General features: G+C 35.2%; 2 protein-coding genes across 6 annotated transcripts in view; one reads left to right on the forward strand and one right to left on the reverse strand.

Moving 5' to 3' along the window:
• Positions 1–4,259: 4,259 nt before the first annotated feature.
• LOC131153075 (uncharacterized) lies at positions 4,260–19,087 on the reverse strand. 5 transcript variants are annotated; one of them, XM_058105111.1, is made up of 3 exons: positions 18,761–19,081; positions 18,507–18,556; positions 4,260–4,509 (listed from the first exon to the last, which is right to left on the reverse strand). In XM_058105111.1, exons 1-3 carry the CDS (start codon positions 18,996–18,998, stop codon positions 4,441–4,443), a joined length of 357 nt encoding a protein of 118 aa, XP_057961094.1. In that variant the 5' UTR covers positions 18,999–19,081; the 3' UTR covers positions 4,260–4,440. The 5 variants fall into 5 exon arrangements, 4 of the variants coding, with proteins under 4 accessions (XP_057961094.1, XP_057961097.1, XP_057961096.1 ...); XR_009136158.1 differs by lacking the exon at positions 4,260–4,509 and adding an exon at positions 12,156–12,804 and having other exon boundaries at positions 18,761–19,087; XM_058105114.1 differs by lacking the exon at positions 4,260–4,509 and adding an exon at positions 14,388–14,701.
• The window catches only part of LOC131153074 (uncharacterized), a 29,083-nt gene continuing 23,398 nt past the window's right edge, over positions 17,885–23,569 (forward strand). Inside the window, exon 1 of the transcript XR_009136155.1 lies at positions 17,885–18,271. The gene's annotated coding sequence lies outside the window, so the exon portion shown is untranslated. The remainder of the gene's footprint in view (positions 18,272–23,569) is intronic.

Consider the following 23,569-nt stretch of genomic DNA (forward strand, 5'->3'; position numbering starts at 1 on the left):
TTGTCAAATGATTGCCACCCTTCTGGTTATTTTTAAAAACTTGGCTGTTCAGTGACAAACGGCTGCCACCCTGATGACAGGCGACTGCCACCTTACTGTTGAAATTTCAATTACTTGAAGCCCAAATTAATATAAAACTTAGACCTTACTCCAAGTAAACTTGGGGAACAAGTTAGAAACATTTCTACATCTATAAATACCCTCAAGTTACATTGATTTATACACCAAGAATTCAATTCAGCAATCAAATTCTCTCTCATGCATTTTGAATTTCTAAAAGCTCTTTGTTGCTCACAACTTCCATGAAGTTACTAAAGTCTTGCTGATTTTCTCACTGAGATTGTGCTTCAAATACTAAATTCTTTCATCTATTGAAAGAATCCTATGGTGAAAATTTTCTAAAGCTTTAATCTGAATTTCCTATTGTGAATTTTATTGAAGTACATAGTTTTTTATCTGTGCTAATCAGCTCTTTGAGGAGCAAATTCTTGTACGCCTTGTTTTAAATTTTTGTAGCAGATTGATAGACGGTTCGAGTGTTGAATCGTTGGACTAAACAAAGGAATATTGTTTGGAGAAGGCGGGCTCTAGTCTTAACCAATGAGTGTTGTAATCGGTATTGTTCCTCTTAGTAAAGGAACAGTGATAGTGAATCCTTTGGTGGTTTTTCCAAGGGGACGTAGGCTGTGTTGAAGCCGAACCTCGTAAAACCTTGTGTTCTTCTCTCTCTTCCCTACTCTTTACTTTTCAACAAAGTTTATAAATTGCGTGTATACTTTGTAAAACTCTAATTCTAAGTGTTTGGTTGTTAAATAGATCGGAAGGTAATTTGTTTTGGTTTGATCAGCATTGATTGCGGAAACCGAAAGGGACTACGTTGATTGATCATCCTTAACTTATTAAACTGAAAGTTTATTTAAAAGTTGAATATTAGGAAGAAGTGTGTTTGTGAATATTAACATAAGGCTTATACACAATTAGCAAGTTTTACATATTGATACAAGGCTATTGTTATAAAAATTAAGTGGTTGATTATTTTATTTTGGTTGTGATTACTCTGAATCAATTTTGTGATTGTGTTTGAGCATTGACTATTGTTATAACACAAAAGTATTAAAAAAAAGGAAATAAAATTTTTAAATCCCAATTCGCCTCCCTCTTGGGAAAACTATTTCAATTTCAATTGGTATTAGAGCCTAGTTATAGTAATTTCTAACAAGAAACTATAAAAAGATCAAATGGCAAATATAGGAGTAGCACCCTTCTATGAAGGCCAATCCTCAACCCGACCACCAATTTTTTGTGGACATAATTATACCTTTGGAAAAAAGAGAATGCAAATATATCTCCAACACATGGATTGGAAAGTTTGGGAAGTAGTTATGGATGGAGACCTAATTCCCACTAAGATAGTAGATGGAAAACAAATTCCTAAAGAGAAAAAGGATATGACCGATATAGACTATAAGATGCTCCAAATAAATTCAAGTGCTATAAATGTCTTATATTGTGATTTAAATGCCAATGAATTCAATAGGATCATGGTCTACAAAACGGCTAAAGAAATATGGGACAAATTAGAAGTAACATATGAAACAATAGATGTTAGAGACAATGGGATAGTTATGTTAACAAGTGAGTATGAAGCATTCAAAATGAATTCAGATGAAACAATCTCAAGTATGTATACCATATTTACCCACATAATAAATTCCTTAAGTGTCTTAGGAAAGACTTACATTACCTACGAAATGATGCTTTAAATGTTTAAATAGTGTCTCGTGCATAAAATTCCAAACCTTTGTGTACACTATTGTTATACTAAAACTTGTAGAAAAGCTAGCCATGTTAAAAAATTTCATGGTTATGCCCAAATCTATGTTTAATATATATATTACTTTAATTGGGTATTATACGATAATATTGGTTATAGCATAAGTAATTTGTGAATCCCCTTCAAATGGACAAAGAAGGTTTATTAGTTGAATAATTATTAATGCTATATGTGCTTCAATATATATTTTAAATATAGCATATTCCTTTTTGTCCATCACACTAAAGTGAGGCCTAGGGAATTAATCTTATGCAGGATATGATATAACCCTAAACTCACATTGAAACTTAAACGCTTAAACATATGCATACGCACTGAACGCTTACAATCCATTCTTCGCTTAAATGTCGTATTTAATAGATGATTTATTTTTGCATATTCTATTATTTGAAATGGATGTCACTGTCCATTGTGTGCCAAATGCTTTATTATTTGATGGATAGTTTAAAGCTGAATTAAAATGGATTTTATGCTAATTTGAACTGAATTCTTACTATCCATTCTTTGCTTAAATGGAAATTTCATTTAATGGACAAATACTTCATTTTCATTTATTAGCTTTACTGAACTGCATGCTTGAACTAGAACGCCAACTACATGGCTAATACAGTAACTTATGTATTGCATGCTGGCAGTGGATCTAAGAGTTGCATAGTGATTAATATGAATGCCACCTACAAAGCTGATGCAGTGATATGTGAATTGCATGCTATAGAAACTACTAGGATATCTAGTGCATGTATTTGTGAAATGCAGGTTGGAAAAATGTTCTATTTATAGTTAGCATGCTGCCGAAATTTCGTTTGATTTTTTCCGAAATAATCAAAATCCATAAACCATGCACTATGATGATTATGATTTGATGCATGCTAAAACTTTTTTTTTTATGTACAATCTCAATTACCTTTGAATTTTCCTAGGCTCTCTAAGTTGCACAATTGTATGCACTTAAGAAAATCTAGTTCATGGACACCATTTGGCCCTAATCCTTGGATTGTGAACTTCATGTAGGACCCAAATGATAAATAATCATGTTGTAAAATTCAAGTCCATGTAACTAGGGTAAATACATGACATTGGGTTTGTTTTAATTTGTAACACACACATTGAGTATTTTGAGTGGTGTCATCCTCATATTGAACCCCTGTTGCATAATTCTTGAGTATAGCCTTGATTGACTATTGTGTATTAGATTGTAATGCAATACATCATGCATATATACTAAATGTTTAATATTTTCTGCATACTAAAATCTTTTGAAAGATGAATATATGTTGAATGATCTTAAATGAACATCATCCTTGAACCAAAATGTAAGTATGTATGCATGCAAATGTACATGGGAGCATAAGGTCCATCCTTAGAGAATAAGAATTTAAAACTACCTGCCCATGGACTCATATGCATCATTTGCTTATTGTTTTTGTTTTTGAGTCCGAATGGTTTTCTGTAATACTTTGAACATCATATCCTATCTCTACTAAATCAATTTTGATATGGATTGTCCTGGTATGCATAAACACCTTGCATGACTCAATTTCAATTTTTTGGTGCATGTGTGTTATGAAATATTTTACTAGTTGAATACAAATGGTTTAACATATATCCAGTAAAAATAAGTTAAATGATTTAAATTTGTTGCTTATACTGCTAATGAATTTTTCATAATTAGTAGTATAAGTAGCTAAAAGCATCTAAGCACATATTCAAATTAATAAGGGGAGCATTTGAAAATGACTTTCTATCTTGTTATGCTCACCAACAATTTTGGCTTAGATCTGTTTTGAAATTTTATGTGGCTTGTGTACTTTAAAGCATGATAATTTTATTGAAAATCTTAAGTGATAACGTATTGCTTGCCATAATAAAATTTGCCATATGATCTTATTCTAAAATTTCAAATATTTTTTGGGATCTATATGATTGGTTTTTCTAGTTATAATTTGAAATGTTCTTAAATATTCACCAGAAAAATGTTGCTTGCTTGAACTTCATGTTAAATGTAACGACCTGCTTAATTTACCATATTATAATTTTTTTCCATAATGATAATATCCTGGTAAACCATAACCCACCTGGACCCTAAGTACTAGGGGTAACCTGAAATTCATCGCCATTACCTAAGCAACAAGAAACGTGAAATCATATACAATCAAAATACCGTACAACCCAATACCAGAGTTTACTACAATTGTCAAATAAATATACACATCTAAAAAATATCCAAAATAGTCCTAGGGTCGCCACCCAAAAATCTTTCTAACCCTAGCAAGTACTTACCCTACAGGTAAGGTAGGACTATCGAACACTAGCGCTGCGGAGCTTTATCCGCTCTTCTATCTTAAGCTCCTAAAATGTCATATAAGTTAGGGTGAGACACCTCTCAATAAGGGAAGATAAACTAATACCAGTGTATGGCAATATGTGTATTTCCGTGTTATACATATAATAGTATATAAACATACTTGGTGAAACTATCTGTATCATATCTAGGAAAAAACATGTATACAATCATATCATGGTAGAACATACTAGATTTCCATAAACATAATTCATCTCATATAATAATAATACCAATACATCTCTGAAAGGTTAGCTGGCTGGTGTCATGTCTTATCCCCATATGACTGGGTTGTGCGGCCCGAAGGCGGGATTTGATAATGGTTGGTCGACCACTGCCAAATCAAAAGCAAAAGTCTGTAAGTACAATGGGTCTACCTCTACTAGTCCGTACACCAAGGGTGCCAACACTCCAATAAACCACATCGACTACCATCCTCCTGCTACCCCGTACGGCTAGCGGTAGCACTAACATATCATGATCGTGACCATATAGCTACGGTACCGTGCTCGTGTAAGCCAAAACCAAGTCAATCAGGTTCTGACATCATATAACATATTTCAAATTGTGATACATTGCTATTCCATTATAATAATTGTCAAGTCAATATCATCATATCACATTTCATAACATAATATGAAAATCTTCTACCCGTACGCCGGCATTTCGTATTTTATTAATCATGGTTCGTATGCCGGCATATCATATAAAAGGCTCGGTCCATACGCTGGCATATCATGTAAGAACATCATCGGCCCGTACGCCAGTATATCATAGTAAAACTTTGTATCATTTAATATTTTTCCAAAAAACAGTAATTCATAATAAATTATACGCAGGCCACACAAAATGGGTATTACACATATTTAAAACATATTATCATTTACAGCAGTATTTTCCCAAATATAATGCAAATATATATATATATATATTTATTTATTTTTCTTAAATTAAATGTTATAAGATTATACATATATTTTCATGAAAACAACTAGTTTAGTTTATCCTCTTACCTGATTCCTGAAAAACCCCTAAAGTATATCAGTCCTGCACCCGCAGGGTTCCCCGTTTAACACCTTGAAATCAACATCTCTCAGAACAAAACTTCAGTATTTTCTTGACTACTACAATTCGTACAACTGCAGAAAATTCAAATACTAAATAAAATGTCTACCTTAAACTTGGGATGGAATTCAAGCTAGCCCTACCGACGATCCATTCCGGCAGACTTGTAGAGAACTTCACCAGGAATGTCGTGGCGGCTTCGGATCATTGATCCAGTGAAAAACGGACTCAAAAACCTAAAGAGAAGGGTAGGGAACTGAAGAGGAGAGAGAATGAGAGATTTGTGCGTGCATTTTTAGTCAAAGATGAAGTTTAGGCCTATTTATACGTTGACTTTCGTCGACGAGCCACGTCACTTCATCGATGAGGTCAAGAAGTATATTCGTTGACGAATATTTACTCCTCGTCAACGAAATTCAGAACTGCGATAAAATCCTCTCGGTATCTTCTCGTCGACGAGACACGTCCCCGTCAACGAGCCCCTCATGTGCTCTCATCAGCGAATCCCCTGTATTCGTCGACGCGTCCTTGTTTAAATATTAAAATTAAATTTCCTTTTCCCCCTTCTTTCATTATTTAAATTCCATAATTTCTTCAGGTCACTACATTCTCCCCTCTTTATAAAATTTTGTACTCGAAATTTGCTATTCATATGATTTATCATCCTTTAAAGGAAAAACAGTCTACTTATTTTATTACTTACTCTCACTTATGGCGGAGGAATACTGTAGTTACATTTCAAGTTCTAGGTACACATATAAAATAAAATTTCCCCCAAAACTAAAAGGCTACTTACTAACTAAACTATTACATGTACCTGCAAAAGAAATATTACCTAACTACTTACATTTTACTCGGTTATAACTAATCTCTTGGAGCAATTGCGAATATTTCTGCATTATCTGTTCCTCGAGTTCCTAAGAAGCTTCTTTTATTTTGTGATTTCTCCACAAAACTTTTACTAGAGGAACTTCTTATTACGCAATTCCTGCTCCTTCCGGTCCAGAATCCGCACTGGTATCTTCTTATAAACTAGTGAATCACTAAGCTCTAATTCACCATAGATGATTACATGAGAAGGATCTGGAACGTATTTCCTTAACATGAAAACATAGAATACGTCGTGTATCCTGGACAATACAGGTGGTAAAGCTAACCTGAAGGCAACTGGCCCCACTTTCTCTAGAATATCAAATGGTCCAATGAACCCAGGGCTAAGTTTACCTTTCCTCCCAAATCGCATAACCCCTTTTAACGGAGCTATCTTCAAAAACCCATGATCACTAATATCAAACTCTAACTTCCTGCGGCGGTTATCAGCGTAACTCTTCTGTCGGCTTTGAGCTGCACTGATTCTATATCTGATGAGTCAAACCTTTTCACACGCTTGCTAAACAAGCTCTGGTCCCATAACTTGCCACTCACCTATTTCATCTCAAAATTAAGGAGAACGACATCTCCTACCATAGAACGCCTCAAACGGTGTCATGTCAATGTTGGTCTGATAACTATTATTATACGCAAACTCCACCAGCGGCATAAATTGGGTCCAACTACCCCTAAAATCTAGCACACATGCTCGAAGCATATCCTCCAATATCTGTATCATCCTCTCAGTCTGCCTATCTGACTGAGGATGGAATGTCGTACTAAAAGATAACTGAGACCCTAGGGCTTCCTATAAGCTCCTCCAAAATCATGACGTGAAACGCGGGTCTCGATCTGACACTATAGACACTGGCACCCCATGAGAACGGACTATCTCCTGAACATAAATTTCTGTCAAACGGTTAAGGGAGTAACTGATCTTGATAGGAAGAAAATGGGCAGTCTTAGTTAAACGATCTATAATCACCTAAATGACATTCTGACCATGTGACGCTGACGGTAACCCTGATACAAAATCCATAGATATATGATCTCATTTCCACTCTAGGATAAAAAGTGGCTATAACTGGCCCGCTGGCCTCTGGTGCTCAGCTTTTATCTGCTGGCGCATCAAATACTGTGCTACATACTCGGCAATCTCTTTCTTCATACCATTCCACCAATAAGACTCTCGTAGATCTCTATACATCTTCGTACTGTCGGGATGAACTATGTACAAAGATCTGTGAGCCTCCTTTAAGATGGTCTTTTTGATGTCAGCATCGGCAGGAACACATAATCTGAAACGGAATCGCAACGCTCCGTCATCTGCAATACAGAATTCCTCCCCCTGACCATTCTGCACTCTGACTAATGTCTGCTAATTCTAAATCGTCATTCTGAGCAACTTTAATCCTTTCTTGCATAGTAGGCTACACCACCAGACTGACAATACATACTTGAGGATCATTCTCAACCAACTCTATACCGAGTCTCTCCAGACCCATCATGATTGGATACTGAATCTCCATAACTACCAACGATGATCCCACAGACTTCCTGTTCAATGCATCAGCTACCATGTTTGCTTTTCCTAGGTGGTAACTGATGGTACAATTGAAATCTTTAATAAGTTCCAACCACCTTCTCTGCCTCATGTTCAGTTCCTTCTGAGTGAAAAAGTACTTTAAACTCTTGTGGTCGGAGAACTGCTTGGAAGCAGACACTACCACTCTACCATGCTGCATCAATACACAACCAAGTCTCTTCAAAGACGCATCACTATAAATAATATAACCCTCACCCCCTAACGAAATGATCAATATTGGTGTCGTGACAAGCCTCTATTTCAATTCCTGAAAACTCTATTCACATCTATCGTCTCATTCAAATCTAGTGTTCGTCCTAGTCAGTTGTGTTAGAGGTCCTGATAGCGCTGAGAATCCCTTAACGAAACGACGGTAATACCCAGCTAACCCCAAGAAACTCCTGATCTCCTGAACGTTCCTCGGTCTAGCCCAATTTACTACCGCATCAATCTTACTAGGATCCACAAAAATTTCATCCCTTAATATGACGTGCCCCAAAAACACAACCTTCTCAAGTCAGAATTCACACTTACTGAACTTAGGGCATAACTTCTTTTCCCTGAGCGTCTGTAAAACTTGCCTCAAATGCGTCTCATGTTCCTTATAACTCCTCGAATAGACCAATACATCATTAATAAAAATAACAACAAACTGGTCCAAGTATTGGTAGAAGACTCCTTATCAAGTCCATAAATACTGGAGGAGCATTCGTCAGACCAAAAGGCATAACAAGAAATTCATAATGCTCATATCTGGTCCTGAAAGTCATCTTTGATACATCTTCCGCTTTCACTTTCATCTGGTAATATCTTGATCTGAGGTCAATCTTAGAATACACCTGTGTACCTTGGAGCTAGTCAAATAAATCATCTATACGAGGTAGAAGATACTTGTTCTTGATTGTCACTTTATTAATTTCCCCATAATATATACACATCCCCATAGTCTCGTCTTTCTTCTTCACAAATAGAACTAGAGCTCCCCATGGGGATACACTAGGTCATATAAAACTCTTATCGAGCAAATCTTGCAACTGATTCTTTAATTCTGCCAACTCTGTTAGTGCCATTCAGTAAGGTGCTTTAGAGATTGGCGCTGTACCCAGAAGCAGATCAATAGAAAATTCTACCTCCCAATCAGGTCGCACGCCTGGTAACTCATCTGGAAAAACATCTGTAAAGTCCTTTACTACTGGTGTACTAGTGACCTTCACTTCATTCCTTATCATTTCCTTCACAAATGCCACAAATCCCAGAAAGCCATTTAGGAGCAGTCTCCTTGCCTGAATAGCTGAAACTAATTGGGACGAAGATTGCACTCGCGATCCTATAAACTTAAATTCTGGTTTTTTCATAGGTCTGAATATTACTTCTTTCAAATGTAAATCTATGCTGGCGTAATTGCCTGCCAACCAGTACATACTGAATATTACATCGAACTCATGCATGTCTAACACTATCAAATCAGCAGACAAAATTTTCCCTTGAATATTCACTAGACAACCCCGGAATACCCTACTACACCTCACTGTTGACCCGATCGGTGTAGTCACTAATAATTTATTCTCTAACAACTGTGTTTCTGCCCCCACACAATTTAAAATACCCCATTGACACGAACGAATGTGTGACTCCTGAATCAAATAATACAATAACTTTAAAAGAAAGCATGATAACCATACCTATCACCACTTCGCCGGCTGTCCTAGGATCACCCGGCGTCAGAGTGAAAACTCTGGCCAGAGCCATATTCCTATGTTAGCCTCCACATGGCACCTGATAGCCTCCTTGATACAGTCTAGGAGGAAGAGCAGCATCTGGCAGTGTAGGGTAGTCTCGCACCAGATGTCCCTATCTACCGCAGTGATAGTAGACAGCTCTCCTTACCTGACACTCTCCCCAGTGTCTCCTCCCAAATCTGAAAGACAGGAGGATTCTGCACTAGCTGAACCTCACAATCCCTAGTCTCCTATCTCCGCCCTCTGCCATAGTTTCCTCTCCTCCACTGACCCTACCTATGACCCTGCTGATAGCCTGAAGATGCAGATCTCTTCTTCTGTCCCTGTTCCTCTACATCCATACGCTCACTAACCTCCGTCAAGGCTGCTCTATCGACTAACTCAGCAAAATCATGTATCTTTAGTACCAACACCTGCTTGTATATGCCTCTCCTCAATCCTTTTTCAAATTGTTTCGTCTTCTTTATCTCATCAGAAACAATATACGGAGAGAAGCGAGAGAGTTCTATAAACCGCGCCGCATACTGCTAGACCAACAACTGTCCCTGCTTCTGACTCAAGAACTCCTCCACTTTAGCCTCCCTGACAGTAGTTGGAAAATATTTGTCAAAGAATAATTCTTTAAATCGGTCCCACATCATGACTATCGATGTCGTCCTCTGCTGCTCCAGAAGTTTCATAGCAGTCCACCATCTCTTAGCCTCCCCTGTCAATTTATAGGTGGCAAAGAGGACCCTCTGTTCCTACGTACATTGTAATACAACTAGGACTTTCTCGATCTCCTGCATTTAATTCTCAGCAACTGCAGGATCAACCCCTCCTGAAAATGCTGAAGGATTCATCTTAGTAAAATTCTCTATCGTGCACCCATGACCTACAGAAGGACCTTTTTGCTCTCTGGAGCTCCTAGCGATCTCAGCCATAACCTGCTGAGCCACATTGCGTAGTACTGCATTAGAATCGGTCCCTCCTGCACTTGAGGGCCCTGCTCCATCATTGCATCTCGCATGGGCACTACTTTCTCCTAGATCCATCCTAAAAAATAATAAATGTAACTTAGAAACCCTATATTTATAGTTTACACACCTAACATAGTTTCTTATCTTAACTTCCTAAACTCATTCCTAACTCCAGTCCTACATTTTAGGAATACAACCTGACAACAGTTTACTATGGTTTTCCTGAAATCATCACCCTAGGAAAAACACAAAAATCACCACAGAAGTCCTGCCTCTAGACTGTAGAACAAAACCTAAAATCCTTTCCCTATACTCTGGTATCGTTTCCGCTACACTCTAAAGTCTACAGAACCTAACAACTTAGGCTCTGATACCAAACTGTAACGACCTGCTTAATTTACCATATTATATTTTTTTTTCCATAATGATAATATCCTAGTAAACCATAACCCACTTAGACCCTAGGTACCATGGATAACCTGAAATTCATCACCATTACCTAGGCAGCAAGAAACGTGAAATCATATACAATCAAAATACCATACAACCCAATACCAGAGTTTACTACAATCGTCATATAAATTAACACATCTCAAAAATATCCAAAATAGTCCTAGGGTCGCCACCCAAAAATCTGTCTAACCCTAGCAAGTACTTACCCTACAGGTAAGGTAGGACTATCGAACACTAGCGCTGCGGAGCTTTATCCGCTCTTCTATCTGGGGCTCCTAAAATGTCATATAAGTTAGGGTGAGACACTTCTCAGCAAGGGAAGATAAACTAATACCAGTATGTGGGAACATGAGTATTTCCTTATTATACATATAATAGTATATAAACATACTTGGTGAAACTATCTATATCATATATGGGAAAAACATGTATACAATCATATCATAGTACAACATGCTAGATTTCCATAAACATAATTCATCTCATATAATAATAATACCAAAACATCCCTGGAAGGTTAGCTGGCTGGTGTCATGTCTTACCCCCACATGATTGGGTGTGCAGCCCGAAGGCAGGATCTGACAATGACTAGCCGACCTTTGCCGAATCAAAAGCAAAAGTCTATAAGTATGATGAGTCTACCTCTACTAGTCCGTACACTAGGGACACCAACATTCCAATAAACCACATTGACCGCCATCCTCCTGCTGCCTTGTACGGCTAGTGGTAGCACTAACATATCATGATCGTGATCATATAGCTACGGTATCGTGCTCGTGTAAGCCTAAACCAAGTCAATCAGGTTCTGATAACATATAACATATTTCAAATTGTGATACATTGCTATTCCATTATAATAATTGTCAAGTCAATATCATCATATCACATTTCATAACTTAATATGAAAATCTTCGACCCTTACATCGGTATTTCGTATTTTATTAATCATGGCCCGCACACTATATCACATATCAAATAAAAGGCTCGGCCCGTACGCCAATATATCATATAAAAGGCTCGGCTCGTACGCCGGCATATCATGTAAGAACATCCTTGACCCATAAACCAGTATATCATATAAAAAGTCTCGGCCCATACACCGATATACCATATAAAAACTCTCAGCCCGTACGCCAGTATATCATAGTAAAACTTTGTATCATTTAACATTTTCCTAGAAAACGGTAATTCATAATAAATTCTACTCATGCCACACAAAATGGGTATTACACATATTTAAAACATATCATCATTTACAGTAGTATTTTCCCAACATAATTCTAATATATATATATATATATATATATTCCTGAAATTAAATGCCGTAAGATTATACATATATTTTCATGAAAATAACTAACTTAGTTTATTCCCTTACCTAATTACTGAAAAGCCTCTAAAATATATTAGTCCTACACCCGTAGGGTTCCCCGTTCAATACCCTGAAATCAACATCTCTCAGAGCAAAACTTTAGCATTTTCTTAACTACTACAATTCCTACAGCTGCAGGAAAGTCAAATACTAAATAAAATATCTTACCTTAAACTTGGGATGGAATTTAAGCTAGCTCCACCGACGATCCACTCTGACAGACTTATAGAGAACTTCCCCAAGAGTGTCATGGTAGCTTTGGGTCGTTGATCCGGCAAAAAAGGACCCAAAAACCTAGAGAGAAGGGTAGGGAACCGAAGAGGAGAGAGAATGAGAGATTTGTGTATGCATTTTCAGCCAAAAATGAAGTTTAGGCCTATTTATACGTTGGCCTTTGTCGATGAGCCACTTCACTTCGTTAACGAGGTCAAGAAGTATATTCGTCGACGAATGCTTACTCCTCGTCAACGAAATTCAGAACTACGATAAAATCCTCTCGGTATCTTGTCGTCGACGAGACACGTCCCTGTCGACGAGCTCCTTGTGTGTTCTTGTCGACGAATCTCTTGTGTTCATCAACGAGTCCCTGTTTAAATATTAAAATTAAATTTCCTTTTTCCCCTTCTTGCATTATTTAAATAGCATAATTTTCCCAAGACACTACATTAAAGTTTCTTTTTCAGTAAGCATAATCCCTAATTACTTATTGATAATAAAAAAAGGGATTTTTTTTTTTTGCAAGAACTAAACTTATATAGGCTATATCTTAATTCTTGCCTGTGTGCCTAAATGAATTCATAGCATGCACCTTGACATCAAATTCATTTATATCATGAAATTTTTTGTTAAACGTCATAGCTCGGGGAGTATATGCGTGCGTCCCGCAGCGGATATACAATGTAGAGTCAGATGGGAGGTGAATGACTTTTTTTGCGTATTAAAAAGTTCTTTACAAAACAATAGTCTTGGCAAGATGACAAGCAATTATATCACAACATACAAAATATAAATCATGCGCAAGACAAATAAAATAAAGAGTAGGGAGAGAAAATCAACACCAAGATTTTTACGTAGTTCAGCTCCAAGCTTACGTTTACACCTTAGCACCAAACTAAGGATTTCACAATCCACTATCAACGCTCATTCCTCGATGAAGCAAGCCTTACAACTCGAGTACACAACCCTACACTTGGGAACAAATCCCTACTTGCTCACAAAGAGCCTTTACCAAGCAGTTCACCAAGAACCCTCACAATGGTTCACAAAGAACCTTACATGAAGTAGATAATTACAATGAGAATGCTCCTTGAATGAGCAAATATTAAATACAAAGTAAACCTCACACTTCTCTCTCAAGAATTGTATCAAACGAAATTGGAGAACAAGAGTGATGAACACTTGTGAATATGAACTAAGATGCAATATGCTAGGTTTTGTAATCAAGGATGTTTTTCACCATAAGCTTGTATAAATCATCAAAACCATGTCTAAACAAGCCTAATAGCTTGTATTTATAGCCAAAATACTCAATTAGCCGTTATTGGACCAGTGGGAGCAATTCCCAAACAAAACTAGCCATTTTTTCCCGTTAGCATCATTCTACCTGTTTGGCTCGTCGACTAGTGCCCTGCACTTATCGACTAGTGTCAACTAGTCACTCATCGACGAATCTCCTGTTCTCGTCGACGAATGTCCTGAATTAGAAAAAGTCATCAACATAAAAGTTGTGGATTTTTTCTTTACTTTCCAAGGACACTAAGATCGTCTTATTTGGACTTTTCTAACAAAAGTTATGCTCCAAATACCGAAGGGTGTTCAGGAAATTTGATAAGTGCATAACTGAGATTTTAAATCCAACCAAAAAGTCTTCTAATCACTTAAAACATTCTGGGACAAAAGTATATAAAATATATAAAGTCTAATGAAGAGTAAAACTTGCCCAAGTGAGTTTCCACTTAAATATAAGATATCTTAATTTATGAAAACATTTTTAAAAGATCATTTGATATCTTATATGCTTAGAATGTCTTTTATAAAAAATATTTGACTTCTTTGAAACTTTAGGACTTCAACCATGTTTTGACAAAACCGGGATCAAGTATAAAAATGTTCTTAAAACTAGAATGTTAAAACTTGTCCCTTTGAAAACATATTTTAAGTTTAGGATTATTTTTGACAAACTCTTTGAATTTAACTTTAATAACCATGAATGTGAGTTTGTGACTTTAATACAATCCTATAAACTCAAGTGTCATAGTATACATATGCAATGCTCAACTCTTGCTTAAAAATCATGCAAGAAACACACTCGGAAGAGTTACAATATAGATTAACTCAAACACTCCCCACATACATAGAAGACTACATTAAGCTTTCTTTGGTCATGCTTGGGTCCTTCCAAGTATATGTCCATTAAATCTTTCTTTCTTGACGTCTACTCGGTTCAATCTTTGTATTCAATCTAGTACTTCATGTACGAGTACCTATACTAAACATGATCTGTAAAGATAGAAAAATACTAGAAACAATATATAGGTTAAGATCATCAAAACACTTTAAACAATGATGGTATAGCCACCAAGGCTAACATTTTTTTTTTTATCTAAAGGTTCTGGAGTTTAAATAGTTCTTTAAACAAATTTTTATTAACCTTTTTGTTGATGACAAGAGGGGAAGATGTTTTATAAGCAAAATTATTAATTGTGTCTCACTGCCTTTTTTGTTATTCAAAAATGGAAAATGATAGATGTGCCTTAATTGAATATTTTGTTAAGATAGCTTCAAACACAAACTGCACATTGAACCAAAATTGTACTTAAATGTTGAACTTGAAAAATACCGAAGTCTTTGTCTTGCATATGTTTGAACTATATTGAATATCATTTTTAAATTATGCAAATTTTGAGGGGGAACCTTGTCAGGCAAACCCAATTTTGCTCCTGTATTTGTCATCATAAAAAATGGGAAAATTGTTAACTTTTTCAGTTTGATTCTTGTTTTGATTATGACAAACCACAACATCTCATATATGTGCTTAGTACATGAACTGGTTAAATTTCAAATAAGTACAAATGATGATACAATATGAAAGTCGATACACAACTTAAAGCTCGCATCAACTTGGCATATTCCATGGAAATCAAGGGAGCAAAGACTAAAGACTTTATTATCTTTTGGGTTGTAATAGTAATTAGGGTTGAATGTGCATGCATCTTACATGATTTAGTTTGAAACTCATAAATGACTTTAGATTAACCATAGGACCTCCAAATAACATGAAAAATATTTTTCATAAAATGTCTAACTTATACAAAAGTTTTAAAATGGTTTTAAATTCAAAAAAAGGAAAAAACTAATTTTTATAAATGAATCAATCGACCGGCCAATCAACCAAACAGTAAAAATAAGTAATTTTCTCAATCCATAACTTCTTATCTTAAAAAATATTCAACATGAAAGTTGTGGTACCTTCTCTTAACTTTCTATTGATATCAAGAATGTCTAATTTGTAATCGTATAAAAAAAGTTATGACCGAAACACTGAAAGGTGTCCATAGTAGAAAAATTCCCTTCACGTTTCTTCCATCTCATTGATTGGCATTTTTCTTTATTCATAACTTCTTATCTTAAAGGTATTCAATATAAAAGTTGTAGAATTTTATCTTAACTTTCTGTTGATACCAAGAACGTCCAAATTAAATTTGTATAGAAAAAGTTATGGCTAAAATACTGAAGGGTGCCTGCACAAGAAACCTGAGTTTAGCTTACCGAGCTTCACCACAGTCGATCGAAGCTCGTGATTTTCAAGCCTCAGTCGACCGACCCTCTTGGGAAAGTGTCCCAACGGCCGAAAAACGACTAATTTTCAAAATAAAATTATTTATTTATTCCCCAACAGCTATATAATGGTTAGTTTGAGTTTTTGGGTATAAATACAAGTCAAATACACTTAAAAAAAATGTTGGAGAATCCTTTAGAAAGCTTAGGAAAATATTTTTTGATTCTCCCTCCATTCCATTTTTATACCCCGGTATGCTTCAATTTCTCTACTTCTCCTACTCCTTGAAAAATATTTTTGGGGAAAATCTTTTGGGATTTTTATTTGAACGAGCTCAAGCATATAACATCTCTCATATATATTTTGCTTGAATGCCTTGGTTTTTCAAATGTTCTTTGAAGATAAAAATTTCCCCCATGATTATTTATTTTGAAAATCATTTTTTGGAGAAAATATTTTTGTGGGGTTTTTATTTGAAGAGACTTGAGTTTATATCGTTCATATATATTGCTTGAAGGTCTCTTCTTTTATTATTGTTTTTCAAGATCAAAATTTCTCCTACTCGTTATTTTGAAATTACATTTGGAGAATTATTTTTGAAGTTACACAAGAGACTTGAGCTTGCGCATATATTTTCTATCATATATGTTGCTTGGAAAGTCTTCTTTCTATTTTAAGGTCAATCCTTGAGCACATATTCATTTATATATGTTTTGCTTGGAGGGCTTGATTTTTTAAGGTCATTATTTTTCATGAAGAAAATCATTTTCCATACTCTCACGTCTTATTGAAAAATATTTTTGAGAAAAAAACCATAACTCTTTTGAACTTCATTTTTAAATCATTTGATAGTGCATTTTAGAGTTTCATTGTGTACATCTCTGCTTATTTTTAGAAGCACTTATTTGTACAAAAATGTTACATTTTTATGTACCGATTTGGCTCAGCCCGAGATTGAGCTAAGAAGACTTTGCCTCATAAGGAGAACCCAGTTTGGCTCGATCTAGTAATTGAGCTAGGAAGTCTTCGCGCCACAAGGAGAACTGGTTGTGGCTTAACCTCTTAATTGAGCTAGGGAGACTCCGCCTCGAAAAGAGTACTGATTGTAGCTAAACCCTATAATTAAGCTAGGGAGACTCCGACTTGTAAGGAGAACTGGTTGTGATTTAGCCCCGTAATTGAGTTGGGGAGTTTTCGTCCCGTAAGAAGAGTTGTAAATGACGTCACTCCGCCTGGTTAAAGTGAGCATATAGTGGAATCCTTGAGCTATTAACTTAAAGCGGGGACGTAAACAGGATTGGCCGAACCTCGATAACAAATATTGTATCTCTCTATCTATCGCATTTATCTTTCGTACTTTAAATCCCGCATATGTATGTCTGCTCTTTCATTGTTATCATTATCTTGCATACTCATATTTAATTTAAATGAAATATGTTCTACGTGTATGTTTGCATTCATTGGTTAATCATTTTTACATATACGTTTTAAATCGTAAATGAGATATGATGTGATGTTTGTATACAAATGTTTAATTTGTACCAGAAATGTCATATTTGTTTTAAATATTTGCATACTTAATTAATTGAGGTAATTGAGATTGCTTAGAAGACTCGAGGTTACGGAATACTATTTGTGATTTGAATTTTACCTAGGAAGTTTTTAAATCTCAACTCACCCCCCTCTAGGTATTACATCATTCCTGTTTAAAAAGATAATTAAAGTTACTCATTTTGTCACCTGCACACACACAAAATTCAAATTCAAATTAGGAAAAAAGACAATTTAAAACTGATTTGGCTACTCAATCTTGATTGAATAAATTTAAATTTGGTTAATTAAATTTAAGTTAACAAATTAGATTAGGTTTTGATTTGCAGATTTGAATTTGATGGGTTAATTAAATTATTCCTTAAGTCCTATAAATAGGAGCCTAAGACCAGCAACAAGGGGAGACAAGATTCATGTAGTGTGAGAGAACCACGGTGAGGATTGCAGAAAATTTTACTAGTGAAAATTCAGGAAAGACACGACATTCATATTGGAAAGGTGTGTGAGAGATTCAGTGTGAAAGATATAGTGAGAAAATCGTAGAGGGTTCGGATAAGAAAGGTTCTCATTCTGCAACAAAATTCATGAGATCGAGTGATTGATGGAATTTCGAGTTTTCAAGAAAATCAAATCGTGGGGTTTCAAATTGCAGTTGAAATCAAAGAAAAGAGGGCTCAAAGTTGCGGAAAAAGGACTTAAAGATTGGCGGAGTTTGAAGATGGAGGTAAATTCTAAATTTAATTTTCTCCATTTTATTTATGTAGAAAATAGACGGAAATGAAAGCATGAGATATGTTTTGTTCAGTTTTTTCTATTTTTGGTCTTATTTTAATTCTTTTTCTCTGTGTTTGGTTTAAATGCACTGCAATGGTTCTGATTCATTTTGATTCAGGACCTTAGTCCCAAACCTGAGCTAATCCCAAAATCAGAAAAATAAAAATGTGAAGGGAAAACTTAACTCGTTGTGTTGAGGATCTGAAAATCGCTTTTCCTTTGTGAAGATCATACCCTGCGAAAAAGAAAATATAGATTAGGATAGGAAAAAAAAGAAAGTAGAGCAGAAAATGGTTGCAGATCCATACAGATCTGCTAAACCAGAGTGGCCGAGAGGGTGAAGAAGAAGAGGAAGAAGAAGAGGAAGAAGAAGAGGAAGAAGGAGAAGGAGAAGGAGAAGGAGAAGGAGAAGGAAAAAGAAGAAGAAGAGAGGGGGAACCTCTAGAATCCGAGAGCTGTGAGGCCACGGCCATGGAGGCCGAGCAAGGGCCACCGAGAAGCCATGGCCATGCTGCAACCAAGCTGGAGGCGAGGGAGACTAAGGGCGAGCGAGCAGGAGGCCGAGTGAAATCGAGCAGGGAGCGAGAGATACTGAGAACAGCGAATGAGTAGGAGGCCGGGAGCCATGGGAGGCCAAGCCGAGAGCAAATGAGAAGACAGGGAAGAGAGACGGCCATGGGAGCCGGGAAACTAACCGAGAGAGAGAAAAAGCAGAGAGGGAAGAGAGGGGGTGTATAAAAAAAAGGGTGTTTGGTTTCTTCTGTTTGTTTACTTTCATTATGTCTTTGTTTATTTATTTATTTTTATCCATTATCTTATTCAATGTCTTAAATAGTTTTTTTTTTTAATTTGGCTTTAAAAATTAGAGAAAATAGCAAAGGAATTATTAAAACGAGAAAATAAAATAAAATAAAATAAGGTTTTTTTAGAGTCAAGAGAAGTATTTTGGAGTTATTTTAACTTAAAATGGAAAAATAGAATAAAAAATAATATAACAAATTTCTAAAAAACCCCAGAAGATTTTAGAAGGATATTTGGCGGAATTTCAAGAAATGTTATAAAGTTTTTATCAAGGAAAAATGTGAGAGTATTTTCAAGTAAAATTTTTAAAAATCCCATAAAATTTTTGACAAAATTTATTTAATAAATTTTTGGAATTTTTTACAAAGATTTTGAGAAAATTCTGGGGATATTTTTCAAGTAAAATTTTTAAAAAAATCCCAAAAAATTTTAGAAAGATATTTGAAAATAATTTTCAGAAAATTTTATAAAGATTTTAGAAAATCTAGGAATGTTTTCAAAAATTGTTGTTTTTATGATTTTCTTAATTTTTGTGCGTCCTCATGATTTCAAAAAAAAATGTAAAGAGATAATTTTGAACCTCACTTGTATCAGCTCTGAGGGAGCTTTATCTAACAAGATCCCTTCATTTGGAGGTCATATTAAAAATTCTAAATTGCACATTGATTTTACTTATTTATTTGTTTATTTTAATGAATTTATTAAAGACCATCAAAATTCAATTTAATTAAGTATCGTTCGTAGAAATGGTGTATGGGGGTTGCTAATACATTCCCTTCGCATAACCGAACTACCGATCTCGACTCTAGTAAAACAGACTAAGATTACATGTTCTAACCGCACCCAAATTAAAGATTAGGTTAGTACCAATTCCATTTCAAAATTCAAAATCTATTATCCCTCGTCATTTCGGACCCTTCTGTCGGACGTTGCAACAATTATTATTATTATTATTATTATTATTATTATTATTATTATTATTATTGCTTTGAATAACTGTCGACACTCCTCCTTTATTTTTTATTAGTTAATTAATTTATTTAAATTATTATTATTTTAAATTATCTATATTTTCATATATATATATATATACTCCAACTGTGTCTACTTTATTTATCTCATGAGATTCCATTTTGATCAGGCCAACCCCCAAGGACTGACTGAGCTGTAATGGTCTCAGAGCACTCGCTTAGACAATGTCTTTCTTAGGTATCAAATATGGAATCAATGATCCTAACAAAGGAAACACGGTATTGACACTAACTTAATGATCATCTTTATTGTTTTATTATTATAGTAAGATAGTATGTGAAAGTAAATAATCGGCTAACATCTACATATTATATATACATATAAAATTATCGTGCTCCTACTCATAATTTTTTTTCGGGTCATCACATAGAAAATAGCCAAATTTTGGCTTCTACATGGGGCGGTCGACTTCACCTTAGAGGCTAGTCAATTGTCCACAAAAGTAAAGGGGCAATCAACCACACCTTGAGGTCGGCCGATTGTCTACACGCAATCTTGCTTTCTCCTTCAAAATTTCCATGAATGATGATTCTAATGCACAAATCTTACCTTCCCGTATCCTAAATGACATCTTGATTTGAAATCAGAATATGCATATGCAAAAATATAGAGAAATAAACAATGAATTCTATTTTTATCAAATATGCAAATTTTGAAATATGAGATGCCAAAACCAAATGTGGTTTCACATTGTGCATGCAAACCCCTCTTACAGTAATCAAGAGTCATTAAAAATGCGCAAGCACATTAAAAATTTACATGATACAAACTCACTTCACAATAACAAACATAATTTCATGCAAAACAGTGATGAAACTTGAAAATAAAACAAAGAAGGGTGATAGAACTGACATGATGACGTGCGACAATGTATTTCAAGTGGAAGAGTCACTATTAAAGTGCACACATTTAAGAATTACTCCAAAAAAGAAGAAAAGAGATTGATGTAATCTCTTCAAAACCCCTCCCAAAATGAAAATCTTTCTATCTCCTCAAAGCAACTCAAACTCTTTGTATTCTCACCTTTATCCGTCACTCAAATATGCAGGGAATAATCCCATGCATGGTCTATTTATAGACTATGCATGCTGGAGGAGAATCGGATTGGACATTTTGAATTTCAAATTCAAAACTCAAACCACCATAATCACCAATTGTCAACTAACAACAACCCTCATCATTGCCTAACATATGGCAATGATCAAGACACTTGACAAACCTAAATCCATTGCACCCATCAAATCAACAATTAAAAATTTGAATTTTTACTAAACCTATTGACCATCAAATAGGGATCAGTTGACTGCTATTGGGGTGACGTTAAAAGCTTACTTGTGCATGCACAAAAAAATAAGGAAAAAGGGCCCAGTCAACTGCCCCATGCAATGTTTCATTAATTTTGTTTTAACTTAATTTCTTCAAATATTCAATTAAGCTATGCATTTATTTGGACAAAACATGAATATCGACAGTTCTTCTAGATCCACAAACATCACATGCTTGACACAAATAAGTGTTGGCATTTGAATATGAGACTTTTATTTACAATAGACCACTTTAGAGTAACTAGAATGAGGATGTGGGATTTAGATGAGAAAATAAATCAAATGGTCATTATCAATCTCATTGCTAGAGTATCAATAAGAGGCAACAACTCATTTGTTTGGAAAACCCTTAATAGGCTTGCAAATGGAAAGCCTATCAATAGAACGATAAAAAAAGGTAATAATGGTGGGTCGACCTTAACCTCAACTATGATGATCCAGGCCTTTGATAGAAAAATACAAAGGCTTTAATTCACCTATGATGACAAGATGGTGGTTGCCTAGGTGATTTCAAACTATAAAACATGGAAAAATATATTGAATAATGGGAGCGTAATGTACATATTTTTATTATGTCACTTTAGGATAAATATTAACACCAATCACTTGAAGTTGGTTAGTACATTCCTAATGGGTTCTTCACCCCAAGAAAGCACATTTGATGGTCAATTTCTTGTTAAAAGACCCCATCAACCTACAACTACATATTCTAGCACATTTGATGATCAACTTCTTGTGTTAAAGACCCCATCAGCCTATAACTACACTAGCACACCTTTTCTTGAACTCCTCAAGGGCCATTGGTTCAATACAACTTGTTGAGTTGCTCATGAAACTCCTTTCTTAGCATAATATTGAGGTTTTTTTATGTTTTGTTGCCATGTTAAGGAAGAGAGCCCAAAAAGGAGGTTTGTGGAGTAGATAATTTGCATGATAGAAACATGAAAGTAGGCAAATATGATTTCTCATGAAAGAGCTGCAATACGTAAAGTCATGTGAGGAATTGAAACCCCAATAAGGGCATCTAAGTTGGTTTTGGCTTTGAAGAAAAAGCTTCTAAGGTTTCTGCAGGCCAATGCAAATGTCTTTTCTTGGTCCCTACAAAGTTTGCATGCATTAACCCTCACATTATAGTCTATCAACTTAATATTCATTAACCAAGTAGTCGAAAGCTAGCCTACAAATAATTTTGTACTAGGAAATTGTTTTGACTAAATATAGTAAACATGAACTTAACGTCAATTAAAGAAAAAGCTCATGGCTTTATTTAATCTTACTCTATCACTAATTTCACCCCTTTGTTTAGTGAAATGGTTATGAGGTTATGTCATCTGCATAATCTAGCCCGCTCTTTGTTAGTACACACTTGTTGAAGTTCCAAAGGGCCATTGATTCAATATATGATTTCCTGATGAATCTCTTTATTGAGTGCAATATTGAAATAGTTTAGGGAGATTAATTAGTAACCAACTAATGTAATGTTGCCATATTAAAGAAGAGATCCCAAAAAGGAGGCTTATAAAGTAAAGATTTTGGGCAATAAAAACATGAAATTAGACTATATATGACCTCTCATAAAAGAGATGCAATAGGTAAACCGTGTGCAAATAACCTGGAGAAGAGCAGCCAAATTGGATTTTTTTTTTTTTTTGGGGCTTTGGGAAGTAAGTTTGAAGGAGAAACTTGTAAGGTTTATATGAGCCAATGCAAATGTCTTTGCTTGGTCCCTACAAGATATGACATGCTTTGACACACATTATATACCGACTTAACATATTAACCTATTGATTCCTTTACCAAGTGACCAAAGGCTAGCTGGCCTACGAATAATTTTGTATTAGGATATCATTTTTTACTACACGTAATAAATATGAACTTTACCTTAATTTTTTTATTAGAAAAACTTATGCTTTACTATATTTCATCCCTTTTGTTATAGAAAGGTTATGAGGTTGTTTTGATTGCATAGTCTCACATGGTGATAATGTAGTGGATGGTGATGGTAGTAGGTAGTTGTGGCTAAGTTGAGGCTTATTGCAAGTAACAATTAGTCATGTATGAGGAATTGATTGGTTTGTCATATTTACAAT

This window comes from Malania oleifera, chromosome 4 (genome assembly GCF_029873635.1).
Source record: "Malania oleifera isolate guangnan ecotype guangnan chromosome 4, ASM2987363v1, whole genome shotgun sequence".
NCBI lineage: Eukaryota > Viridiplantae > Streptophyta > Magnoliopsida > Santalales > Ximeniaceae > Malania > Malania oleifera.

Bases quoted from the DNA above. Each gene is read 5' to 3' on its own strand.
- LOC131153075 (XM_058105111.1), bottom strand. From the start codon at position 18,998: ATGGCCGTCTCTCTTCCCTGTCTTCTCATTTGCTCTCGGCTTGGCCTC. The intron at 18,557-18,760 runs GTTCCCCCTCTC...TCTTTTTCGCAG, and splicing joins ACAGCTCTCGGATTCTAGAG to GGTATGATCTTCACAAAGGA. The intron at 4,510-18,506 runs GTTAAGTTTTCC...TTGATTTGGCAG, and splicing joins TCAGATCCTCAACACAACGA to TGGTCGACCAACCATTATCA.